General features: G+C 28.3%; 1 protein-coding gene across 2 annotated transcripts in view; it reads right to left on the minus strand.

The window, feature by feature from the left end:
* The window catches only part of kdn (citrate synthase), a 37670-nt gene extending 22175 nt beyond the window's left edge, over positions 1 to 15495 (minus strand). Inside the window, exons 1-2 of one of the 2 annotated variants that reach the window (XM_075302509.1) lie at positions 15366 to 15495; positions 15086 to 15154 (exon numbers count right to left, since the gene is read on the minus strand). In XM_075302509.1, the coding sequence (XP_075158624.1) occupies positions 15086 to 15130 (45 nt within the window). In that variant the 5' untranslated portion in view covers positions 15131 to 15154; positions 15366 to 15495. Of the gene's footprint in view, positions 1 to 15085; positions 15155 to 15276; positions 15296 to 15365 lie in introns of those variants that run through there. The other variant, XM_075302510.1, reaches the window with a different exon arrangement.
* Positions 15496 to 22024: the final 6529 nt, after the last annotated feature.

Raw genomic sequence — 22024 nt, forward strand, 5'->3', positions numbered from 1 at the left:
GGCAAATTGGATAAAAACGGATTCTAGAAGCCCAAGAAGTAAAATCGGTAGATCGGTCTATATGGGGGCTATACCAAAACATGAACCGATAGGCACCATTTTCGGTACACATTTTGATGGTCCTAATATACCTCCAGATTTCCCATTTCAGACACATTGGATAAAAACTACGGATTCTAGAAGCCCAAGACCCCAAATCGGTAGGTCGGTTTATATGGGGACTATATCAAAACTTGGACCGATCTTCGAACTTGACCTGCCTGCAAACAAAAGACGAATCTGTGCCAAATTTCAAGACGATAGCGCCATTATTGAAGGCTGTAGCGTCATTACAACAGACGGACATACTTATATCGTCTTAGAACTTCTCCCTGATCAAGAATATATATACTTTATATAGATGGAAATCGATATTTCGATGTGTTACAAACGGAATGACAAACTTATTATACCCCCGTCACCATTCTATGGTGTTGGGTATAAAGATATTATTTCTGATTACGGAAATGATCGACAAAATTTATTTACAAAATTTTCTATAGAAATAAAATTTGGACAAAATTTTGGGAAAATTTTCTATATCCATATTGACAATATTGACAAAACTTTCTATAGAAATAAAATTTTTACAAAATGATATTTTGACAAAATTTTCTATAGAAATAAAATTTTGAAAAATTTTTCTAATGAAATATATTTTCGACAAAATTTTCTATAGAAATAAAATTTTGACAAAATTTTCTATAGAAATAAAATTTTGACAAAATTTTCTATAGAAATAAAATTTCGACAAAAATTTCTATAGAAATAAAATTTTGACAAAATTTTCTATAGAAATAAAATTTTTGACAAAATTTTCTACAGAAAAAAAAATTTTGATAAAATTTTCTATAGAAATAATATTTTGACAAAATCTTCTATAGAAATAAAATTTTGAAAAAATATTTCTATAGAAATAAAATTTTGAAAAAATATTTCTATAGAAATAAAATTTTGACAAAATTTTCTATAGAAATAAAAATTTGACAAAATTTTCTATAGAAATAAAATTTTTGACAAAATTTTCTATAGAAATAAAATTTTTGACAAAATTTTCAATAGAAATAAAATTTTGACAAAATTTTCTATAGAAATAAAATTTTGACAAAATTTTCTATAGAAATAAAACTTTTGACAAAATTTTCTATAGAAATAAAATTTTGACAAAATTTTCTACAGAAAAAAAATTTTGGCAAAAATTTCTATAGAAATAAAAATTTGACAAAATTTTTTATAGAAATAAAAATTTGACAAAATTTTCTATAGAAATAAAAATTTGACAAAATTTTCTATAGAAATAAAATTTTGACAAAATTTTCTATGGAAATAAAATTTTGACAAAATTTTTTATAGAAATAAAATTTTGACAAAATTTTCTATAGAAATAAGACTTCTATATAAAAATTTGACAAAATTTTCTATAGAAATAAAACTTCTATATAAAAATTTGACAAAATTTTCTATAGAAATAAAACTTCTATATAAAAATTTGACAAAATTTTCTATAGAAATAAAATGTTGACAAAATTTTCAATAGAAATAAAATTTTGAGAAAGTTTTCTATAGGAATAAAATTTTGAAAAATTTTTCTATGGAAATAAAATTTTGACAAAATTTTCTATAGAAATAAAATTTTGACAAAATTTTCTATAGAAAAAAAAATTTTGATAAAATTTTCTATAGAAATAAAACTTTCGACAAAATTTTCTATAGAAAATGTTGACAAAATTTTCTATAGAAATACAATTTTGTGAACATTTTCTATACAAATAAAATTTTGACAAATTTTGTTTATAGAAATACAATTTTGAGAACATTTTCTATAGAAATAAAGTTTTGACAAAATTTTCTATAGAATTATAATTTTGACAAAGTTTTTTTTTATAGAAAAAAAAATCGCAATATTCCAAAGAAATAAAATTTTGACAAAATTTTCCAAAGAAATAAAATATTGACAAAATTTTCTATAGAAATAAAATTTTGACAAAATTTTCTATAGAAATAAAATTTTGACAAAATTTTCCAAAGAAATAAAATATTGAAAAAATTTTCTATAGAAATACAATTTTGAGAAAGTTTTCTATAGGAATAAAATTTTGAAAAATTTTTCTATAGGAATAAAATTTTGAAAAATTTTTCTATAGAAATAACATTTTCGACAAAATTTTCTACAGAAATAAAATTTTGACAAAATTTTCTATAGAAATAAAACTTTCGACAAAATTTTCCATAGAAATAAAATTTTGACAAAATTTTCTATTGAAAAAAAAAATTGTCAGAAGTGTTGGTAGAATTCTACCAAAAATGGTAGATTATTTACTGTTTGATAGAATTCTTGATATTTTGCTAGATTTTCTAAAAAAATCTATAGAAATAACATTTTGATAACATTTTCTATAGAAATAAAATTTTGACAAAAATTTCTATAGAAATAAAACTTTCGACAAAATTTTCTATAGAAATAAAACTTTCGACAAAATTTTCTATAGAAATAAAATTTTGACAAAATTTTCTATAGAATTAAAATTTTGACAAAATTTTCTATAGAAATACAATTTTGGCAAAATTTTCTCTAGAAATAAAATTTTGACAAAATTTCATATAGAAATAAAATTTTGAAAAATTTTTGTATAGAAATAACCTTTTCGACAAAATTTTGTATAGAAATAAAATTTTGACAAAATTTTCTATAGAAATAAAACTTTCGACAAAATTTTCTATAGAAATAAAATTTTGAAAAATTTTTCTATAGAAATAAAATTTTGACAAAATTTTCTATAGAAATAAAATTTTGACAAAATTTTCTACAGAAATAAAATTTTGAAAAATTTTCTATAGAAATAAAATTTTGACAAAATTTTCTATTGAAATAAAATTTTGACAAAATTTTCTATAGAAATAAAATTTTGACAAAATTTTCTATAGAATTATAATTTTGAAAACATTTTCTATAGAAATAAAAATTTGATCAAATTTGCTATAGAAATAAAATTATGAAAAATTTTTCTATAGAAATAAAATTTTGACAAAATTTTCTATAGAAATAATATTTTGATTAAATAAATCGGCTCGAGTGTATGTAATAAACAACAAACTACCGATTACAGTAAACATGAAATAACCTCTAATTCAATATCGTTTCCATTATAGTTAATCATTAATTACAATGTCAATGTCATGACAAATTTGTGAAGCATTTGATTAACGTATAATATAATAAATTAAAAAAACAAAAAAAAAACTACTGAATTGTAACCTATAATAGAACTTAAGTAAACTATTCCAAACAGGTTTATTGACAAAAATTGGAAGAAATTAGTTCATTATAAATTGGCTTTCTTTAAAAACAAAATATACAAAATAATAATAGACGCAGCACATAATTAGAAACCAGTTTTATTGGCGTTTTAGCACGCATTTCTATGAATAATTAAAAACTTCTTAAGACAAAAGTTGATTGAACTTGACTCAAAACGTATATGGGTAAAAGAATTTGAATATTGAAATTATGTTTGTGCGTTAGAGCAAGTTTAAATGTACATCAAGAGATGTACAATCTAGAATAAATCAAATGAAATGTTTTATTTATTTTTTTAGTTTTGTATGTTTTTTGTCTTCTTCTAATTTTCTTCTTTAATTTTCCATTCATATAAACATTAGGCATATTATGTATCTTCTTGTTTATATAAAAAAATGAGTATTATTCTATACTATCTCTTTGTATGAGAGTGTTTTTCACTGATTTCTATGCGCAATATCTGATTTTGGGTGGAGGAAACCTGGCATACTGAGAGCATATAGCAGAAAATGTTTTGTGTTTTGTTGTTTTTTTTTTCTTATAAAATGACTTACGTAAGTAAAGACATTTAAACAAATTATAAATGTTAAGATATTTTTAGTATTATTTGTTGAGACCAAAAATCAGAAAAAAAACAAATTGAAGAAATAACAAAAACAAAATAAATCAACTTTAAGAAGCCATAATACTAAATGCGTTTTTTTTCTTCTTATATAGATATGCAGTTAATTGCTCGTTGTATCAAAGCAAATTTGTCCTCTAGAAGAGGTTATTCATTTTTTTTTTTTGCTTTGTATCAAATTGGAAAAAATGGAATCTAATGGGTGGGTGGGTGCTATGAAAAAAATGGGTTCATTATACTGCATTTGATGCGCCATAGCAAGACTAAGACTACAACAAATCATACAGTTCCTCATGCAAAATATATCTACTCAACATTGTCCCCACCAATAAAATTGAATATTTGTACTTTAACCACAAAAACAAGCAACCACATCTCTATTATAATGACCTTTTTGAACTCTATTAGGTTCCAATGATTTTTTTCCCCACCAGTCCATACCAGTTTTCATTAGAGTTCCATACTTCATTTCCTCTGATAGTGACCTACATTGGCTATATAATTCGATTAGATTTAAAGTCAATTCTGAAAAAGGCGGAATATGTGAAAAGTGTGGCAGTGACGGTGTTGATAACGTTATAAATGTGAGTGGAAGAAGTGGCGCGCAAATTAATTGAATATGCAAAACAAGTCATTCTTCTTCCCTCCTGCTGTTGTCTGTGGTGGGTGAGCACTCGATTCGCACACTTCACAGATGACAAGCACGCACATATATCATTTGAATGAGAGAGAAAAAAATTAATAAAAACAAATGCAACTACAATAATTATACACTCATAGAAAAAAGTCTGACAAAAACATCATTCTCGCTGCCTGCTATTTTATTTTTGTGCCTCATAGTCTTTCGAACAAAACTTCGTTAAATTTTGTAGATTATAAAATGTTACCCCCTAAGTCTAGAAGCGCCTGAATACTATCAATGCTGTTATTCCTTAGTTTGAGAAAATTTTTAGATTTTTGAACATATAAAAGATACATCCACAAATTTGTTAGTAGATACAGCAGAAAGGTTGCTAATACAACAAAAAGTCTGCTGAAAAAGGAATAGCAGACTTTCTGTTATTTTAGCTGATTTTTCTGATGTGTCTACTAAGAAATTCGCTTGGATGTAAAATAGGAGACGAAATGTGTTATTTCAACAAATAGGAATTAAATTCTCTTTTTCAGCAAACTTTTTACAAATTTCTTCAGGTGTATGCATGTTCAACTTTAAATTATATTTTTTTGCTCCGATTAAACAAATTTATGGTTTAGTGTAATCGAGTTTATAAGTTTTGTAGAGCTCGACAGAAGCGGGATTTTTTGGCCGAAGTAGATGTTCGACAAAAAAAAAAAAAACAATTATAGGCCGAAACCGAAGCCAATTATTGTTCTGAAATTTTTATAATTTGATGTATTTTATTTCAATATTAGCATACTTTAATCAGCAAAGTCATACGAACCACAACAAAAGGTAATGCAGTCCATGTCTCATAATATTCTTTTAGAACTAGCAGACTTTGTAGTAGTAGTATTATAATGACAAACAAGGATTTTTTATAATTTTGTTTTTTAACTTTTTATTTGTACTGTGCGTTTTGAGTGAGACAAATTCAACACTGGCACAATACGATATGAAATAAATTATTGCAAAAGCTTCGGCTTCGGTTAATCGGCCTCCGAATCGGCCGAAGGTCGATTATCGATTTTTGGCCGAATGCCAAAGCCGAGCTCTATTATTTTGTTATTCTAACGTGTCTACTAACATAAATGTTTTGGTGTAAAAATTCAGCAAACACTAACCGAGTTTCCTTTTCAATCTGATTTTTTTTATTTTAGCAAATTTTTCTGCTGTGTCTACTAACAAATTTTCTGGAGTGTATTTTACATATTACTTGTTTGACTACTCGTAGGTACATCTCCAGACAAGTGCAGACAAAATCATGGACATGGAAACAAAGACAATATCTTGCACTACATTGAAACGTCGTAATATTGTTTAGCTACATTAAAATATGTCATTGGATCAGTGTTGCCAAGGAAAATTTTCGATTTACCATACAAGAACAAGAAAACTTCCCTACTTTCCACTACATTCCCAAAAAAAATTCCTACAATATTTTTCGTTAAATTTAAACAAAATGTACAAACCAAAAATGATTCTATATTACGTAAAAATAAATTTGTATTACCACCACGGTTGCCACAGTTGATAGAATTCTACCAAAAATAGTAGGTTTTTTCCGTTTGGTGGATTGGTAGAATTCTTGATATTATGGTAAATCAAATCTCTATAGAAATAAAATTTTGAGAAAATTTCCTATAGAAATAAAATTTTGAGAAAATTTTCTATAGAAATAAAATTTTGAGAAATATTTCTATAGAAATAAAATTTTAAGAAAATTTTCTGTAGAAATAAAATTTTGGAAGAATTTTCTATAGAAATAAAATTTTGGAAGAATTTTCTATAGAAATAAAATTTTGAGAAAATTTTCTATAGAAATAAAATTTTGAGAAAATTTTCTATAGAAATAAAATTTTGAGAAAATTTTCTATAGAAATAAAATTTTGAGAAAATTTTCTATAGAAATAAAATTTTGAGAAAATTTTCTATAGAAATAAAATTGTGAGAAAATTTTCTATAGAAATAAAAATTTGAGAAAATTTTCTATAGAAATAAAATGTTGGCAAAATTTTCTATAGAAATAAAATTTTGGCAAAATTTTCTATAGAAATAAAATTTTGACAAAATTTTCTATAGAAATAAAATTTTGACAAAATTTTCTATAGAAATAAAATTTTGGGAAAATTTTCTATAGAAATAAAATTGACAAAATTTTCTATAGAAACAAAATTTTGACAAAATTTTCTATAGAAATAAAATTTTAAGAAAATTTTCTATAGAAATAAAATTTTGGGAATATTTTCTACTGAAATAAAATATTGAGAAATATTTCTATAGAAATAAAATTTTGGAAAAATTTTCTATAGAAATAAAATTTTGGAAAAATTTTCTATAGAAATAAAATTTTGGGAATATTTTCTATTGAAATAAAATTTTGAGAAATATTTCTATAGAAATAAAATTTTGGGAAAATTTTTTACTGAAATACAATTTTGAGAAAATTTTCTATAGAAATAAAATTTTGGGAAAATTTTCTAAAGAAATAAAATTTTGAGAAAATTTCCTATAGAAATAAAATTATGACAAAATTTTCTATAGAAATAAAATTTTGGGAAAATTTTCTATAGAAATAAAATTTTGAGAAAAATTTCTATCGAAATAAAATTTTGGCAAAATTGTCTAGAAATAAAATTTTGACAAAATTTTCCTACACCTCGCTCAATGCAAATGATAGTCCAATTGAAATTTTTTCAATGTAGAGGATTGCCCCCAACAGACTTAACCCACGGGGCAGCATCCTGTGCCGGCTTAGTGGTAAATATTTTTCCTCGTCCATTTTTTGTATGAAGTGCTTCTTAGGGGGCCATTTCCATTAGCTTTTGGTCGAGACCGCCAACATATACCATCGGAAGGTATTTAGAAAATACCGCGATCCATAATAAAAATATGTAAGGCTTATAGCCTGGGAGCTATTTATTGATTTAATTGTTTATAGTAAAAATAACAAAGCTTATATGCCAATATTCTCCAAACTTTGGAATCAATCCACCTACCCATTATTTTAATTCATTATCTCTGCTTCCGGTAAGATAATTTTTCATATTCCACCGTCTGAGCGCTACTCTCCAGGCTCTAGGCCGTTTGCCAGAAATTTCCTTAATATCTCTTGGTCTCTTCAATTACATCGGCTTCCTTTCTTTGGAATCAAACAATCTCTCAATTATTCTAATACATCATTTCTGCTTCAGGAGCTAGGGAAGCACATTAATGGGTATTAGAAAATGATCCTGAACTGTCTTCAAATCTCGTTCTACCATTTTCGTTTAGATCAAATAGAATTTCACAGAAAAAAAAACTATTTCATTTGAAAGCTATCCATTAAGCTAATGCTAAAAAAATATAATCTCTTAAACTGGTTCTTGCGGTTGCTGGGTCTCTAAGAGCGCAATTAGAATTCGTCATTAATAAACAAGTAAATGGAAAATAACATTTTAATAACAACTCGTTACATCATATAGCTCTAAGTATCAACTATAATGTGTAGTAGACTATCGTATGACGCTGTTATTCGAGAGTCTGCTACAGTCTTATGGTCGTTTACGTCATTTGTGTAAGCGTGGTGTGGGTGTGTTCAGTTTCATTGTCTACAAGCGGATAAAACGAGCCTCCTTTTTTCTCCATGAACTCTAACGCAAATCTTATCTGAGTTTTCCCCGATTACTTCAGTACGTCATATGATGACTGGTTAATCGGAAAATGGGCAGATTATTTGAAATATTACGGAAGAAATATTGTGAATTTACGTATATGTAGCTCATGCGTGTAGAAATTATTAGAATTTTTTGAAGATTCCAAATTATTATGACATATTCTATTCTATTATTCTAAAGCCTTGTAAAATATCACATACCCATAAGAAATGCATGGCGAAAATTTTGTCAAAATTTTATTTGTATAGAAAATTTTGTCATAATAATATTTGTATAAAAAATTTTGTCAAAATTTTATTTGTATAGAAAATTTTGTCAAAATTTTATTTCTATAGAAAATTTTTTCAAAATTTTATTTCTATAGAAAATTTTGTCAAAATTTTATTTCTATAGAAAATTATGTCAAAATTTTATTTCTATAGAAAATTTTGCCAAAATTTTATTTCTATAGAAATTTTTATCAAAATTTTATGTCTATATAAAATTGTTCTCAAAATTTTATTTCTAGAGAAAATTTTGTCAAAATTTTATTTCTATCGAAAATTTTGTCAAAATTTTATTTCTATCGAAAATTTTGTCAAAAATTTTATTTCTATAGAAAATTATTCTCAAAATTTTATTTCTACAGAAAATTTTGTTAAAATGTTATTTCTATAGAAAATGTTGTCAAAATTTTATTTCTATAGAAAATGTTGTCAAAATTTTATTTCTATAGAAAATTTTGTCAAAATTTTATTTTTATAGAAAATTTTATCAAAATTTTATTTCTATAGAAAATTTTGTCAAAATTTTATTTCTATAGAAAATTTTGTCAAAATTTTATTTCTATAGAAAATTTTGTCAAAATTTCATTTCTATAGAAATTTTTGTCAAAATTTTATTTCTATAGAAAATTTTATCAAAATTTTATTTCTATATAAAATTGTTCCCAAAATTTTATTTCTAAGAAAATTTTGTCAACATTTTATTTCAATAGTTTTATTAAGCTTGAGATATTGAGATAAAACTATTGACATTTATTAAAAAGTAAAAGATCGAATAAAACACCAAGAAACAAAAATTTTATTTCTAAAGAAAATTTTGTCAAAATTTTATTTCTATAGGAAATTTTGTCAAAATTTTATTTCTATAGAAAATTTTATCAATTTTTTTTTCTATATATAAATGTTCTCAAAATTTTATTTCTATATAAAATTTTGTCAAAATTTTATTTCTATATAAAATTTTGTCAAAATTTTATTTCTATAGAAAATTTTATCAAAAATTTTTTTCTATAGAAAGTTATGTCAAAATTTTATTTCTATAGAAAATTTTGTCAAAATTTTATTTCTATAGAAAATTTTTTCAAAATTTTATTTCTATAGAAAATGTTGTCAAAATTTTATTTCTATAGAAAAATTTGTCAAAATTTTATTTCCAAAGACAATTTTGTCAAAATTTTATTTCTATAGAAAAATTTTCAAAATTTTATTTCTATAGAAAATTTTGTCGAATTTTATTTCTATAGAAAATTTTATTAAAATTTTATTTCTATAGAAAATTTTTCAATATTTTATTTCTATAGAAAATTTTGTCAAAATTTTATTTCTATGGAAAATAGCCTTTAAAAGACTAATTTAAGGTATTACAATGTACTACTTTAAATTAATTGGATCAATTAATTTTGTGATTGAATCCAAAACTTATTTCTTCGTTTGTATGCTATTTTCTTATTTTAACAGTTTTTTCATTTCTATCTTTTAAAACGTAATCATAACTCTAGTCCCTATTGCTATATAATACAATTAAATTCTTATAAAAAAATACGTTATCATTCTATTTTTTCTTGCTTTGCGATAACATCTTCCACAATTGACGACAATGACTAAAAGTCGTTAAGATAAAAATAGAGCTATATACAAAAATCTAGTTAAATTTGTTATTGTTAAAAAAACACCTTCGGTTAAAAGACTATCAAGATAATCCATGAGATTTCTAGAGGTTACTTAAAGGCAAGGTTATACGGAAAAATAAAAATTCCTACATACATTGACAAAAGCAATAAAAAAAGTAACAATAATTTTTAAATAATACCTGTACTAATCTTAATACTTTCAATTGTGTACAGAGAAAGATAGGTTATTATATAGTTCAATTTATTTTCTAAAGCAAAGGAAGACATTGTAGAGAAAATATCAAAATATATATGTAAAAAAACCTAGTACCTTTTGGACTTTGATTTGTAGAATTACAATAAATATGAGATTTCAGACATAAACGATTAGCTCTTCTTGCTTTTTGAATCGCTAATCAGGTAATTTCAAAAATAATTCTAAATAATGACGAAACGAACAATACAATTCAATTAGGTTACATAGAACGAACAACAATACATATTTTTCAATGTCTATCATCAAGAAAACTAAAAAGCCAAAGATAATTCAGAAATATTGTTGCTAAGGTATACACTTTGCCGCCACAGACCAACGTGTTTTTTGATTGATTTTCATTCAAGCTGCCCATATATATACTTGACATTTGTTTTTTTGTTTGTTTTTTAACTTTTTGTTTGTTTTTGTCAAATACAATGTATAGCTCAAGTCTTCGTTTCATCTTCTCTGCATATAAAAATGCTAATTAATTTTTTTAAAGCTACACTAAATTTTTAAAGTAACACAAAACGAATGATCTTCAAATGTATTCCAATACAAAACAAACTTTTGTGAATTTAAGTTCAATAAACTCTAAAAGAAAGATATAGAACAATTCTAAATATAGCAAACAGGCCTACATTTTATACTTTTTAGCATTACTTAAAACAATATCTTATTTTTATATTTATTTACACAGAAAATTTTACACGAATCACAAATACATGATTCATTTTATTCATAGAAATATAAGGTGTGTTTTATTTCTAAATGTATATGTCAAATTATTGTTACAAAAATAGTGACTGCTTAATATTAATTAGACACAAAAAATATTTTTCTAATTCAGCAATTTATTTATTTTATTTATTTATTTTTATTTTCATCATGTAATTTGAAGCCACTTAGCGGCCAATTTATATAAATTACAACGGACTACTAATTCAATCACGAAATTAATTGATCCAATTAATTTGTTTTATTAAAATGTCTTCAATCACAGAAATGGTAGTATCAATAAAAAATTAATTGATCCAATTAAAAGCAAATTAATTTACACTATTAATTTTTTTTGTGATTGATTTTTGTTTCAATTAGAAAATTTGTGGAATCAATTAACCCTTATACTACGTTGGGTATTAGGTCGTATTTTCATCACCGAATTTTTTACTGTTGGATTATAATTAAAAATTCTTACTACTCAGCATGAATTCAGCATATGTCACCAATTCATGCACTGAGTGATAGAAATTTTTAATTATATTCGAACAGTAAGAAATGCGGTAATGACAATGTCAACAAATGACGTAGTATAAGGGTTAAATTTTTAATTGATTTTTTTTTTTAATTCCATTAAGACTTTAATTGTAAAAATGTTCGTGAAATTTTTTCTGTGTATGGATATGGAGAATAAATTACTTTAACAAAAAAATAAATAAAAATAAAAAATTAAAATAAAATAAAAACAAAATAAAATAAAAAATAAAATATAAAATAAAAATTACGAATGAATAAAAGTAAAATCTCAGAGAATTGTCCATTTACATGTTTTTTTTTTTTAAGTAATAACTTAGAAAATGTGTATTTCATACGAAAAGTGAGCTTTTACTTATATGTGCAGACCTTATTATTTAAAATTATTTATTATTTAAAACTCTTTTATAGTCGAAAACATGTCTATTGTATCTGGATTGCTAAACATCAAATCGACAAAATTATGATGTCATCAGAAATGAATAACAATTTCAAATGTTGAGGTCTTTTGCGTACCAAATTTATTAATTAATTTAATTAAACGTAATGATGTATGTCGAAAGAAATAAAATAAAAATATTAAAGATATTCCAACATTTACGATTTTGTGTCTAAATTTAGAAAAAAATATTTTTATAATTTTTTAAAAAAGTTGACCTTCCAAATTTGTCCCGTTCCAGTAAATCTTACGAAAATCCATTATTAGGATCGAAATCTACTAAAAGTGTATTTGAAATCCTTTTTTATAAGGCAAATGACAATTGGAATCTAGTTTAAGTGGATTATAATTGGAATGGGGAATTAGGAAGAAAATCAGTCATTCGGATTAGTTTTGGTTTTTCCATTTTCGTTTGATTATAAAAACGAGCCTTTTTAAAATTTTTGTCACGAGAATTGATTCAAATTACAAAAATTATCGTCTCCTACTCGACAGCAAAATGTAGGTTAGGCTAGGTTAGGTTATGTGGCAGCCCGATGTATCAAGCTCACTTAGACTATTCAGTCCATTGTGATACCACAGTGGTGAACTTCTCTCTTATCACTGAGTGTTGTCCGATTCCATGTTAAGATCATTGACAAGGGACCTCCTTTTTATAGTCGAGTCCGAACGGTGTTCCACATTCCAGTGAAACCACTTAGAGAAGCTTTGAAACCCTCAGAAATGTCACCAGCATTATTTAGGTGGGATAATCCACCGCTGAAAAACTTTTTGGTGTTCGGTCGTAGCAGGAATCGAACCCACGACCTTGTGTATGCAAGGCGGGCATGCCAACGGCCGTAAGTTCGGCCAGGCCGAATCTTATGTACCCTTCACTATGGATTGCGTAGAAATTTCTACTAATGACGGTCATCCACAATTAAATTACTTGGTTTGCGGCCGATGCGGTAATTATAGAGCCAGAATTGAAATATGGGTGTCGCTTTATATGGGGGCTATATACAATTATGAACACGAGTCTACCAAAAATGGCAGATTTTTTTTACTGTTTGATAGATTAGTAGAATTCTTGATGTTTTGAAATATTTTGCAAAATATTCCTCTTCAACTATGAAATGCTTCATAAATTTCCTATAGAAATAACATTTTGACAAAAGTTTCAACAGAAATAAAATTCTGACAAAATTTTCGATAGAAATAAAATTTTGACAAAATTTTCAATAGAAATAAATTTTTTGACAAAATTTTCTATAGAAATATAAAATTTTTGGGGGCTATATATAATATAGATCGATACGGACCAATTTTGGCATTGTTGTTAACGGTCATACACTAACGAAATGTACCAAATTTCAACCGGATCGGATGAATTTTGCTCCTCCAAGAGGCTCCGGAGGTCAAATCTGGGGATCGGTTTATGTAAGGGCTATATATAATTATGGACCGATATGGATTCTGACATGGTTGTTAGAGACAATATACTAACACCACGTACCAAATTTCAACCGAATCGGATAAAATTTGCTTCTCTTAGAGGCTCCGAAGCCAAATCTGGGTTTCGATTTATATGGGGGCTATACGTAGGTTAGGTTAGGTTAGGTTAGGTGGCAGCCCGATATTTCAGGCTCATTTAGACTATTCAGTCCATTGTGATACCACAGTGGTGAACTTCTCTCTTATCACTGAGTGCTCCCCAATTCTATGTTAAGCTCAATGACAAGGAACCTCCTTTTTATAGCCGTGTCCGAACGGCGTTCCACATTGCAGTGAAACCACTTAGAGAAGCTTTGAAACACTCAGAAATGTCACCAGCATTACTGAGGTTGGATAAATTCACCGCTGGCTTCAGCATTACTGATAGGTTTTGAAAAAGTTTTTGGTGTATGGTCAAAAATGGGTTTTAACCCACGAACCTGTGTATGCAAGGCGGGTCTGTACATTTTATGTTTGGAATCGAGAAGTCTATACGCCATATATTGGACGTACGAAAGAATATTTAAGCCAAATATTAATTTTTTTCGCCCACATTTTTATTGCAAATAGCTGGAGAAGCATTGTTTTGCGGCTTTTCCTATTGAGGTAGTCTAATTTTAAAACCACCCCATAAGTATATGGAATCTTAAACATATGTATAAATTCTCTTCAGAGATTTTTGTCTGTGTGAAAATTTGGCCATAATATTATTAACAATTCTTTCTCTCAATTCCTTCAGAATTATTATGTATTGCAAAAACATATTGTTATGTAATAGGGGGCAATGGTAAAGAAAAACAAAAAACAGCCTACAAATTAAAAGCAGCAACGTAAAAACGCAAGCGTGAAAATCCACGATGAAAGTAAACGCAAATGAGCAAAAAAAAAATGCCGCACTCTAGGAAAATGAGAACAGTTGGCTGTAGAGAAAAGTTGACATAACAAAAAGGGGGAGGGAGGGGTGATAAGAGGGCCTAAAGAAACGATTCTCGATTCTATGTTCTTCCTAGCCCAAAAAGGGGCCAATAAGCTTGTACAAGAAGTTATCTGTTGTTACAACCAAAAAGAAAAAACCTCCAACTTAGCCACTAACGCCAAGTCAAAATTAAATTCTCAACAGATTAGAAAAAACAACAATCCACGTTTACACACACATACAAATGCACAAAATGTACACACATTCAAATGTTTCAAGGCACCCGTGGTGTGTACAGATTAACCCTACTTTTTGCGAACTTGAATGAAATCTAAGGGGGAGGACAGGAGAGAGAGAAATCAACCCACTGACCACAAATTTCTCTGAAGTTACAATTTTTCCAGTGTGGTTTCCAGGAGGTATAAAATAAAACATAGATGTTATTGTGAATAACATTTTACAATCAGTTTTTTTTTTTTGTAAGAACATCAGCGTGTTTCCCCTAGTTGCCGAGTTTAATCGCTAACACACACACATATATACACACCTAATCATCTTACAGCAATGCTGTAAATTTGTTTTTGTAAAGAAAAAAACTCACCTGAGCTTCTGGCAATTTACGCGATGAAATGCGGTAGATCGACATTTTGCTAAATTTCTAGTAAATTTCCTACAAAAAAAAGAAGACACAAAAATACAAGAACTATAAAAAATATACACTTTTTCTTTAAACACTAATCCACGCTACGATATATTTCTTAAGAAATGAAATAATTTTCATTGAAAAATTACACGTTTCTCCCGCAATTATATTTTTTTCTTGCGTTATTATTATATGGTTATATTAATCGTTTTCTTCTAGGAACCTATGTAACACTCACAATACACCGTTTCGTTGAGTGTCGAAAATCAGAGAGACGAGCAGACAGAGACGCTGACTTGTGTTCAACGTCCAACGTGTGTGATTCAAGTGCTGGTCAATATTTGACTGAAGAATATTTCAACGTGAGTGCGGCATTATCATATGTTCTCGCAACGTCATTATTGTGTTTGGCCGATTGACGTTTTATGTATAACACTGGGTTGTTTATAAAGTCCAATGAAAAACGCTTGGGTTAAAGGTGGGTATTAAGTTCGACTTTTTTCACTAAAGTGAAAACTAAAACAGTAAAAAAAGGCCTAAAATTATACATATTTGTTGCAGATTTTATTATAACTTGATGGGGAATAGCCCAAAGCAAGTTTTCAAAAAGTTTGTATTCCTTAAAAAGTATTATTAGAGAAAAGTAATCGTGAAAAAATGGCGATTTTAGCGGCTAAACTCGAACTTAATACTCACCTTAACGGAAAAGAGTAATACAAAATTTTCATTTGTTATTATAATAAACAAAATATTTTAATGGGGATACAATATGATACGTGTTATACAATTTGTATATTAACATTCTAACGTTAGCGACAAAACTAAACAGAAATTATAATAAAAATTGGGACATTCCACAACTGCCGTGGCAGCATTTCAAAGTTCGATTATATCCCCATCGCTACCATAGTAATGCGTCGTCCAGACTATAAGTATTTCCGGACGGAATGTCTGTGTTTGTAAAGATTCTTACAGTCTGGGCAATCGATACGAATCCCTATCGCTACCGTAGTAATGCGTCGTGCACCATATAAGTTTTTACGCACGGAATCTCTGTGTTTGTAAAGAATCTTATAGTGTGGACAATCGACTAATCGACGACTAATTGATAAATGTGTTATCGATCCCATACAAATGCAGCAGTATCGATTATGCCTTGGGACTTAACTTATAGTGTGGCCAATATCTGGGAAATGTTCGACACAAGCAATGTCGTCCGGATAAACTTATAGTCTGGACGGCGCATAAGTCGCACAAACGCCTACTGTGATGGCGGAAATGTATCAAAAAGTACACAATATACATGATTTTTTTTACCATCATTAGGTCTGTTCACGTACGTAAAAGTGTATTTTACTCTCTTTTCCAAAACACGTCAATTTTAACAAATGAAGGCCGGTACTCTGTTCGGTTTTCGCGTTGAAACTCCATACAAAATTAAAAAATGCGAAAAACTAGCGAAATTTTTCCATTTGTGGTACTTTGTTTTTTTCGAGTTGAAAAACTGACGTTTATAGCATGGCGCCATTTGCAATGTGAATTAAGAAATAATTTATTTATTAAAACTATTTGTGTGGGTTTATAACACAAACACGGATTATATTTTTGTTCCGAAACTATACAAAGGATCAAAGGAGCAGCAGATCAATTGCCCAAGGAAAATAAAATGTTAATTTTGTAATAACAAACAGCAACCACCAACTTAATTCAATATTGCTCCCTGTAAAATAGCGCTCCAAGTTACCTAAATAAACACCGCTTTCTATGTACGAAATAATGGTTTCTATAAAAATTTTTCGCAAGAATGAACATAGTACCGGCCTTAAATGAAAAATCAATTTCATATCGCTATCTTACTCAACAAAACATTTTTATAGCCGAGACCGAACGGCGTTCAACATTGCAGTGAAACCACTTAGAGAAGCTTTGAATATTCCGGGCGGAATGTCGGTGTTTGTAAAGAATCTTAACTGATAATCTGTAAAGCGCATAATGCTATTTACAGACTATCAGTTATTTCGGACGACAGTGCTCGTGTCGAACATATCCCATATATTGTGCACATTATAAGTTAAGTCCGAAGGCAAAATCGATACTGCTGCATGTTTATGGGATCGATGACACATTTACCGATTATTTAGTCATCGCCGACAAGTCGTATCGATCCGACACACTGTCCGGAATAACTGATAGTTGTAAAGCGCATGGGGCGCATTAGTGTGTAAATATAACCATAACGATAGGCGGTAGGCGAAACATTTTTGCCGCAACGGCAAATACAATAAGCTTGACGGCGAATAATTCCCTTTTTCACGTTTCCTAGCGTTTTTGTTGTCAATACAGCACGCTTTGACAATATTAAACAATGAAGTTGAATAAAAACATACAATGGCTTGTTATTTGTTGAGTTATTTCAAGAAAAAATAATCTACACTTGTCCAGGCAACAGCAATTCCTAGTGGTGAGTTTAAAAAAATTGATGAGCGATGGCAACACTATACCAGTTTTCGCCAAGGAGTTAGAATAAGTTTTAATTTAGCGACACGCCGCTAGCCGTCACGGTATTCCGTCGCGGATTTTGGGCTTCCCATAAGAAATACACGTAAAGGCCGGTACTATGTTCATTCTTGCGAAAAATTTTTATAGAAACCATTATTTCGCACATAGAAAGGGACGTTTTTTTAGGTAGCTTGGAGCGCTATTTTACAGGGAGCGATATTGGATTAAGTTGGTGGTTGTTGCTTGTTTTTACAAAATAACATTTTATTTTTCCTTGGGCAATTGATCTGCTATTCCTTTGATCCTTTGTATAGTTTCGGAACAAAAATATGGTCCGTGTTTTATTTATAAACCCGCACAAATAGTTTTTAATAAATAAATTATTTCTTAATTCACATTGCAAATGGCGACGTGCTATAAACGTCCGTTTTTCAACACGAAAAAACAAAGTATCACAAATGGAAAAAATTTCGCAAATTTTTCGCATTTTTTGGTTTTGTATGGAGTTTCAACGCGAAAACCGAACAGAGTACCGGCCTTAAATAAGTGTTCGCCTATCGCTATGGTTATATTTACACACTTATGCGCTTTACAGACTATCAGTTATTCCGGACGACAGTGCTCGTGTCGAACATATCCCATATATTGTGCACATTATAAGTTAAGTCCGACGGCATAATCGATACTGCTGCATGTTTATGGGATCGATAACACATTTACCGATTATTTAGTCATCGCCGACAAGTCGTATCGATCCGACACACTGGTAGATTCTTTACAAACACCGACATTCCGTCCGGAATAACTGATAGTCTGTAAAGCGCATTATGCATCGCTATGTCTCTTGGGATGCTATTAAAGTTACAATCATTTGGTCGTTTTTGTCCCTATTGCCTATTGCCAACAAAAATAACATTCTGATTTGTATTCCATCACTATGTCGCTTATTGATGTCGGGTGCATCACTATTTACACTTTTTAATCACTAGGTCGCTTTTGTTGATATTGCCAACTGTTTGTAATTGGAGTTGCCATTACTATCTACACTGTACCATCACTAGGTGGCTTTTGTCCATATTGCCAACTGTTTATCCCAAAAGTAACTTTGTGGCTTCGCTATCCATTACTATGTCGCTTATTTTGTTATTGGAGTTGTCATTAGTATTCATATTGTACCATCACTAGGTCGTCTTTGTTAATATTGCCAACTTTTTCAGGCAAATAACAACATTATGTTTGGTCTATTCATCACTATATAGTTATTGGCGCTGCTATAACTATTTTGGTTATCCTGGTTTTTGTCAAAGACCATAGAGTTCTTGTCAAGGCCAATTATCCCCGCATACCGCTATCATATGAACCCCTTGAGAAATGATCGTAACGGTCGAACATATATTGACGCCGTTCAATATGTGATGATCAGACGCAAGCTTGAAGCTGTCAGAGGAGGGTGACTATGGAACGCCTTAAGTATTTAAGATTTTTTTTTTTAATGAAATGAACCTGTGGAGATCCGGTGGAGGAGGAGTTGTCACCAGAAGTCCTGGAACAGAGAATGAAGCCGACACATTTTTGTCGGCGGCAGCTGACATTAAATTTTTGCATCCGGCGGCGGCGGCTTGACGGCTAAGCCGATATAAATAAGTATCTTCGGCGGCGGACAATTATCCATTATAAAATCAATTTGAAGTTATTCGAATGGTAATGAGATTAGTTGTACAACCAATCTTACAATCAAATTTACATTTCATTCTAATTTTCTGAGGTAAATTTTTGCAAAATTATTATAACACTTTGAAATAGATTGATTGGGGGTGAAAGGCTCAAAATTTTGACTAAAATTACTACAATTATTAATAAAGTTTTTTGATTTAAACTAATATTTTTGATTAATTGGCGGCTAAATTTGAGTCGAGATGAGCCGACATATTCGGCGGCGGCGTCGACTGGCAAAAAATGGCCGGCGGCAACTGAAATCGGCGGCGCGACTCGGCGGCTTCATTCTCTGTCCTGGAATTATTAAAAAATAGAAGATGATGACGTTCTTAGATGTGGACAAGATCAAGGAGAAAGTGGCTGATGATGATGGTAGGTAGTTTTGATTCTTAGGACACATGGTCATCTTGGCATAGTAGATAAGCATTTTATGATAGTTATTCATTCAAAATTCTTTCCAAACGTTTACATGATTAATTTTTCAATTAATCGTATAGGCGATCCGGCTATCGTCATTTGCTATCCAGGGTGTTTCGATGGTCTATTGGCCCATGGAGTCGTTAGCCTTTCCTGGATTAGGCATTGTTTCATTTTTAGCTTTCGTAATATATGTGTATTGTAGCCACATCGTCAAAGTGATTCATAAATGGGTGTTAAGAAGATCCCATTGAGTCCAGCAGAAATGGTAAGAATATTCTCAGTAGGTTCCTTTACAGACATCTGCCTTTTTGGCCCATTACAGTTCAGTGGACATGAAAAATCCTAACCTATGTCGTATTGTCTTCTTTCTATTTCCCATATTGCCCACCATTGTTACGGTTTGCGCATCTCCTTGGAATCCCATATACAATACAATTGCAAATATTTGAGATGACCTTTCATCTAAAATAAATCCTGTATTAAAAATCAAATATGACTATTTTTCATAGAAAAAAAGAATCTTATGCAGCTGTTCAGAGTTCTAGAAAATTCTTGCAAATTGTTAGTCAATCAAAATAATTTCATGGTCAACTACAAGATTTAAGTTTTACAAAAAAAAAAACTTTCAATAAATTATTCTCCATCTGTTCAAGCATCCTATTGTTTCTAGTAAGAGAAGAATTTTTCACATCTTCTTGGAAAGAAATAGCAATTGCGGGATCATGTTCTTTCAAAACATCTGCATAATTTTACCAAAAAAACTGGATCAAACTAATTCTCAAATAATAAAGAAAAAATTGACCTTACTCTGGACATCTGTCTCCAAGGATACTAGACAAAGTTGTTCCCTTTGTCAAAACAAACTGGACTGGACATCTCACATAAGAAGATTTACTTTTTGTCCCACCAAAACTTGCACCCATTATTCATTTGCCTATTTTGTTACCATTTTCAAAGCAGACAATAGAAACAGCCGGCCAAGGGTCAGATTCGCCAAAAACCTAGCACCCCTTTTTCTCAGGGGCTTTCTTAGTTTAAGACAAGATTTTGTGTGGAACTATTCTCTTATTGTCCGAAACTATTCCATTGTTATTTGATAACTATTATTTTGGTGGAGAAACAAACACATTTATTTGATGAATGTGGATGTGGACAATGGGCCCAGGATATGCCTCTATTAGTAATGGGATATAAAATGAAAAATATCCTTTTCATTGAATTCCCTTTAGGCAGGATAAACAGAAAGCTTGTTTTTGGTTACCAGGAGATGGGAAATTCTTTTTTTTTTTTTGAGATTTAAAAACTTGCATTTCCAAGGTCAAATGGTTGGCTAATTTTAGGAAACTGTAGTATGTTGTATTTTCGTCATAATTTTAGAAATAAAATTTTGTCAAAATTTTATTTCTATAGAAAATTTTGTCAACATTTTATTCTAAAGACATTTTTTTCAAAATTTTATTTCTATAGTAAATTTTATCAAAATTTTATTTCTATAGAAAATTTTGTAAAAATTATATTTCTATAGAAAATTTTGTCAAAATTTTATTTCTATAGAAAATTTTGTAAAAATTTTATTTCTATAGAAAATTTTGTAAAAATTTTATTTCTATAGAAAATTTTGTTAAAATTTTTTTTCTATGGAAAATTTTGCTAAAAATTTTATTTCTGTAGAAAATTTTGTCAAAATTTTATTTCTATGGAAAATTTTGTTAAAATTTTATTTCTAAAGATATTTTTTTTTTCAAAATTTTATTTCTAAAGATATTTTTTTTCAAAATTTTATTTCTATAGTAAATTTTATCAAAATTTTATTTCTATAGAAAATTTTGTCTAATTTTTTTTTATAGAAAATTTGGTCAAAATTTTATTTCTATAGAAAATTTTGTCAAAATTATATTTCTATAGAAAATTTTGTCAAAATTTTATTTCTATAGAAAATTTTGTAAAAATTTTATTTCTATAGTAAATTTTATCAAAATTTTATTTCTATAGAAAATTTTGTAAAAATTATATTTCTATAGAAAATTTTGTCAAAATTTTATTTCTATAGAAAATTTTGTAAAAATTTTATTTCTATAGAAAATTTTGTAAAAATTTTATTTCTATAGAAAATTTTGTTAAAATTTTTTTTCTATGGAAAATTTTGCTAAAAATTTTATTTCTGTAGAAAATTTTGTCAAAATTTTATTTCTATGGAAAATTTTGTTAAAATTTTATTTCTAAAGATATTTTTTTTTTCAAAATTTTATTTCTAAAGATATT

This window comes from Haematobia irritans, chromosome 3, assembly GCF_050003625.1.
Source record: "Haematobia irritans isolate KBUSLIRL chromosome 3, ASM5000362v1, whole genome shotgun sequence".
NCBI lineage: Eukaryota > Metazoa > Arthropoda > Insecta > Diptera > Muscidae > Haematobia > Haematobia irritans.